At 39.1% G+C, this 5,760-nt stretch overlaps 1 protein-coding gene across 1 annotated transcript; it reads left to right on the top strand.

The window, feature by feature from the left end:
* The first annotated feature begins 3,043 nt into the window (after positions 1 to 3,043).
* Positions 3,044 to 5,514, top strand: LOC110868248 (activator of 90 kDa heat shock protein ATPase homolog). The gene is made up of 3 exons (XM_022117374.2): positions 3,044 to 4,172; positions 4,959 to 5,038; positions 5,219 to 5,514. The coding sequence occupies exons 1-3, from the start codon at positions 3,291 to 3,293 to the stop codon at positions 5,310 to 5,312; spliced, it is 1,056 nt and encodes a 351-aa protein (XP_021973066.1). The 5' UTR covers positions 3,044 to 3,290; the 3' UTR covers positions 5,313 to 5,514.
* Positions 5,515 to 5,760: the final 246 nt, after the last annotated feature.

Here is a 5,760-nt window from a genome sequence, read left to right as displayed (position 1 = left end):
TGAAAAGTTAAACCAAAACCAAAGTATTGAGCGGAAGCATAAATGTATAAGTGTGTAAATGTGTCGAAACCAAATCAATGTAATTGTTTATCATGACCACAACCACTCCAGCAGCATCAGACGGCAAGCTCCCAAGTTCCTTCAATAAATACCTACAAGCATGTAAACAAGTGTGTCAGACTACGCTGGTGAGTTCAAGGTTTTGTTAACAAGTTATGTTACCATATGTATGTTAATGCGATTCAATGTTGCGTTACGATGTTTCTCATGTTAGATACCCAAGGGAGTGTGCCCATGTGTATCCGGGGAGTGGGTACCCCTTAACGACCGTTTGCTATGTTGCCTTCGTTAGATACCCTAGGGAGAGTGCCCATATGTATCCGAGGAGTGTGCCTCTAACAACCATAGCCATACCCAGATAATTAGTTCACGCCCGTCCTTACGGCCCGGTGTGAGGTTTCCCACCTAATAGCGCTATCAACTAATCACCCCCATTGCCCTCCAGGCAATAACCAAAACCGATTAAGTTATTTACCCAATGTTTCCCTTCCGAATGTTTACCAGTTGTCCCAAACCACCGGGACGCATGCTTGAGAAAAGTGCAGTGAACTCACCTGGGATTGCTCGGCAGGTTATACCAAAGTTACTCGAACTAAGAGTTGTCAATTTCGTCCTAACAGGGTTATTATTCAAATCAGGTTTTTGGTTTCGAGTTGTACACATAAACATTACATAAGTCAACGGTTATAACACATAGCAACATGTAACACCTTGATCAACTAATAGTAGCATGAAGTTCATATAAGCATTTGCATTGCTCACGTAACTCACACATGTAGTCCAAATCACAGACAGTTTATTCACTCATCTAGAACACCAACCAAATGCTTAACATGCAATCGCTTATGCATGTAATTTACATATCTACATAATCTATAATACACCCTTCAGCTAGCTATTACACATGTACGGTCTAAAGATAAAACGTATGCGTATCACAATTTTTGCACATACAAACGTTCACAGTTCAGCCAAATTATGTGGCGTGCGGCCACTACCTTGGCAGTGATACCCAGCCCACCCTTGCTGGCCCAAACCAAATCCAATGATTCAATTAGTTTCGGCCCAGTTGTACACCGTTTTGTTTGTGGCCAAAAGTCAACATAAATGGATGTGTGTTCGGCGACTATATGCGGCCCAACATCCCAACCTCCCATTTGGATATTATCTAAATTTTGTATTATCAACCTTGGTTACTACCATACCACAACAGACAAAAGGGGTCTATTTCCTTAGTTCTATTTCTCAACTTAATTCATTTAGCATAAGTCAACATCACCATTAACTACCATGTCAGACAAAACATACATATGTTCACATACAACATCCTTCAATTATACCCACATGTAGGACTCACACATTTCTAGGTACTGACAATTATTGAGATTCACAATATTCGATTTGATCACACATGGCCGCCCTTATTTACAAAGTTATCACAATTACTTGTTTTGTCAACATATATGAATCACTCATGTATTTGTCACATGCACTTGTCAACATCAAGCACACACATAGTTATTCAAAACTAAAGATTCGACTCACATATATATATATCTATATGGCTGTCAATATGAGTCCTACGAATCCCCCAACACCCTACACAATCATTTGACCATACATGAATCTTGTATTCTTCCAAAGGCCTATTGTCATGCAATCAATTAAATCCACAGAAAGTTTCATACAATATCTAGCATAATTCTAGTATCACAATTCTAATATCATACACATCACCCAACAAGATTATCAATGCAATTTAAACAAGAGAAACTACTAACTCACAAGGCTCTATTGGCTGAGATAGTGCTTCGAGAGGGTTGTCTTACTGCCGTCGCACAACAGGAAGGAAGTAGGGTTTTGATTGATAAATTGTGATAATGAGAAGTATGGGAAAACTCACGTATACATCGACCTCTTATTAAATCGGTTAGATCACTACTGGGCCAAGAGATTCTCATGGCAATTTATGGAACTAAACATGTACAAGGCCCAAAATGCGCGTGTGTGTGTGTCCGATAAAGGTAGCAAGTATGAGACCCAATACGCGTGGCCCAAGTATGTTTGTCAATTAACCGAGTTACAGTAACCCGCAATGCATTAGAGAGACATAATTTAACGACAAGTTAAAACACAAGGTTAACGTTACTAACCGTGAAAGTTCGGGTTGTCACATTCAAGTTTGAGCATGTGTGAATTGTGTCTAATACATATTTATATCAACAAATTGAGAAGGTATACAATCAATATGTATTATTTAGAGAAATTTCGTCGATAATTTTAAAATATATTTATGTAATTTATAATCTATCTTTGAATCTACTTATTTACCAAAATTTTAAGTATAAATTGTTTAAAAACTCCACAATAAGTCCATAGAAATATATTAGTTATAAAAATAGCATAATTCTAATTGAAAAGTTACTTGGTTCATAAACATGTATTTTTGTGGTTAGTTGATTTAAAACCAATTCTTTACGTGATGACATTAATGAGAGTCTACTCAGCCAAAGCCAAGCACAACCATCCAATCCATTCATATCGCTCAAAAAACCAGGTTCAGCTAATGCCTAAGCAACATGAAGTTGCATCCTTAGCAAAGAGAAAGGGAACTTGATTATAGAGGGAAAAGGTGCCTCTAGTCATTTCGAGGCAAATAAAATGAGTTGAGTTGAGGGGAAGAGATGACCCTCTTATATATAGCGAAGGAAGTCGATCACCGTATTCTAACCGTGCCTATGCGTTTCACATGATATGAGACATACCTTATCACCACAATTACATGAAAAAACTATCAATACTTCAAACAATATGCTCATTGTATTACAAATTTAATATTGTTCTAGCGACTTCTAGCTTTCCACTCTAACATAACATTATAGCTAGAGGGGCACAAAAAGTTTTTTTTTAACCGGAAACGAGCCTGTTTTGGTCAACAAAGTCAACAACCGGGTTCAGTACGTTAGAGGTGTACAAATCGTTTTTTTTTTTTTTTTCTAAAAACGCAACGTTTTTTACCAGGTTTTAAACAGTTTGTTCGGGGTTTTTTCACCCAACCCAATCAACTCAGATCCATTAGCAGCTCTTCTAGAATATTCCACTCCCTGAACCCTCCAGAACCCTCCTTTTCTTCCCCTTTCCTTTATCTCCTCCACCACCAACCAATCGCCGCCACCTCTAATCTAATCTCCAAATCTCACATCATCTAACCCTAATTCACACCCACAACAATGGCGAAATACGGCGAAGGAGACAAGCGTTGGATCGTCGAAGACAGACCCGACGGAGCCAACGTCCACAACTGGCACTGGGCCGAGACCGACTGCCTCGAATGGTCGAAAAATCTGCTCACCAAACTCATCGCCAACCAAACAATACTCGCCGGAGAAGGTAACCTCTTCATCAAAACGACGTCGCTTGAGAAAGTTGAAGGAGAAGCCTACGTCAACGTCCGTAAGGGGAAAATCATACCCGGGTACGAATTAAACGTTTCCATCAATTGGAAAGGTGAAGCTAAAGATCCCGACGGTAAATCGTTGCTAATTGTTGATGGGGTTGTTGAGATTCCGTACATCTCCGACGAGAACGCCGATGAGGATCCGGATCTTCGGGTTATTGTTAAAGATGAGGGTCCGATTGGAAAGAGGTTAAAGGATGCGTTTTTCGCTAAGGGGAAGGAGTTTGTGTTGAAGCAGATTAGGGTTTATGTTGATGCTATGGCCAAAGGTGGGCCTGCTAAAGATGAGTTGGAGGTTAAGAAGGTGAACTCGAAGGCGGGTTCGGCTGCGCAACAGGTGGCGCAAGCGAAGGATGCGCCACCGGTTGCGAAACCGAAGGTGGAGGAGAAGAAGGAGAAGAGGAAGGAGGGGTTTAAGACGATTAAGATGACGGAGAAGTTTAGTTGTAGGGCGGTTAATATGTATGAGATATTGATGGATGAGAATAGGTGGAAGGGGTTTACGCAGAGTAATGCGAAGATTAGTAAGGAAGTTGGTGGGGAGATTAGTATTTTCGATGGGTCGGTTACTGGGACGAATGTGGAGTTGCAGGAGGGGAAGTTGATTGTTCAGAAATGGAGGTTTGGGAGCTGGCCTGATGGCATTTATTCGACGGTATGTCGCCGTTCTTTTGTTTTGGTTATTTGTTGCTTATGTTGTTGTTTTAGGGGTTGTTGGCAACTTTTGAATAATTAAGAGCTCTGAACCATTAAATGCTGAAACAGTTGAGGGAGTATAATGCGTAACCGATTAGAGTGTTAATCATTCAGACTCTGTATAATACTTAACTATTCTGAGGCATGTGTCTGAACCATTCAGACATTTGCTCGTGAAACAAACAGTAAGTGCTGAACCAGTAATAAGTATTAAGAGCCCCGTTAAGAGCTAAACAAACAGCCCTTTAGATTATATTCAAAGATATTGTTGGTAATATTGGTGTAGTTGTACGTATAAATCAGAGAACTGCTTGAAATAGTTTATTAGTTGCTTGAAATAGTCCTAGTTTATTTGGTCCTGGGTTCGATTCCCACAAAGGGTTTTTTTCTCGATTTATTAGGTTTCTTCCTGAATTGGTGTATATGCATTATTGCCTAGTACTAGAGATGGATATGATCGGGTGGTTTCGCTGGTGGCATGATGATACTCTAGTGGTCTGATCTGAATTTGCCGTTGAAAAAAGGTTTATAGGTTTAGGGAACAACACAAAACAGTTTATAGGTGACAATTACTTGATTAACTTCTGCTCTTTGCATCATAATATGTAATTGAGCCTTATGTTTTTATTCATAGAAATGAGGGGCCTTTTTTCGCATGTTTCGTGATCTGTTTAAACCATATCCATTTTATTGACCAATGCTCATCCTTCATCGATGATACGACTTTATTCGTTTATTTGTGCAGGTGCGGTTGGTTTTAGAAGAGCCAGAACCTGGAGTTACAGTTGTGAAGTTGACACAGACTGATGTTCCAGAGGAAGACAGGTATGTTTTTTATTTGTTAGTACAAATGAACCAAAAAAGCGATGATGAGTCGTATTAATAATTACTCGTTATGCCATGTTATCTGACCCACTCGCGTTGCTGACTTCTTTTTTGAGCATCTGTTGTGCTGTGTTGTGTTAAACATTTTCTACAGTTATAAGCTCTACGAATTTTGTTCAGGTATGGAAATTCAACTGTGGTGGAGAACACGGAAAGAGGATGGCGGGATCTAATCTTTCACAAGATTAGGGCAGTTTTTGGGTTTGGTGTTTGAATGAATCTATTTCTTGCTAAACTGTAAAAGTACGGAACTAATAATTTGGTTATTGTGTTTGGTTGAACACCCTGAATTTTTCTGGGTTTGGTCATCCATGTTTCTATATGTTTATGATATTCATTCTGGTTTGAACTTTATAGACTTGATTTTGTTGAGTTGAATCTTCAAATGTATGATGATCTTGTTTGTCTTTGTTTCAGTTTTGTGTCTAAATGTTATTCTAAACAGTCAAATATTGTATATCGGTGATTTTGGTGTCATCGTTACTTCGTTAGTGTTTTGGTGCATGCTCGTTTATGACTATTCTTATTTCATGTATTAGGAGGGTTGTAAACGAACCGAACAAACATGAACAAGGCCTTGTTCGTGTTTGTTCATTAAGGAAATGAATGTGTTCATGAACTGTTAACGAACATTATTGAACGCAAAGAAACACAAGAACACA

The sequence above is a fragment of the Helianthus annuus genome, chromosome 1 (assembly GCF_002127325.2).
Source record: "Helianthus annuus cultivar XRQ/B chromosome 1, HanXRQr2.0-SUNRISE, whole genome shotgun sequence".
Classification (NCBI taxonomy): domain Eukaryota; kingdom Viridiplantae; phylum Streptophyta; class Magnoliopsida; order Asterales; family Asteraceae; genus Helianthus; species Helianthus annuus.
Note: the sequence above shows the minus strand (reverse complement) of the source record. Positions and strands in the feature narration are given on the sequence as shown.

Bases quoted from the DNA above. Each gene is read 5' to 3' on its own strand.
- LOC110868248 (XM_022117374.2), top strand. From the start codon at position 3,291: ATGGCGAAATACGGCGAAGGAGACAAGCGTTGGATCGTCGAAGACAGA. The intron at 4,173-4,958 runs GTATGTCGCCGT...TTATTTGTGCAG, and splicing joins CTGATGGCATTTATTCGACG to GTGCGGTTGGTTTTAGAAGA. The intron at 5,039-5,218 runs GTATGTTTTTTA...AATTTTGTTCAG, and splicing joins GATGTTCCAGAGGAAGACAG to GTATGGAAATTCAACTGTGG.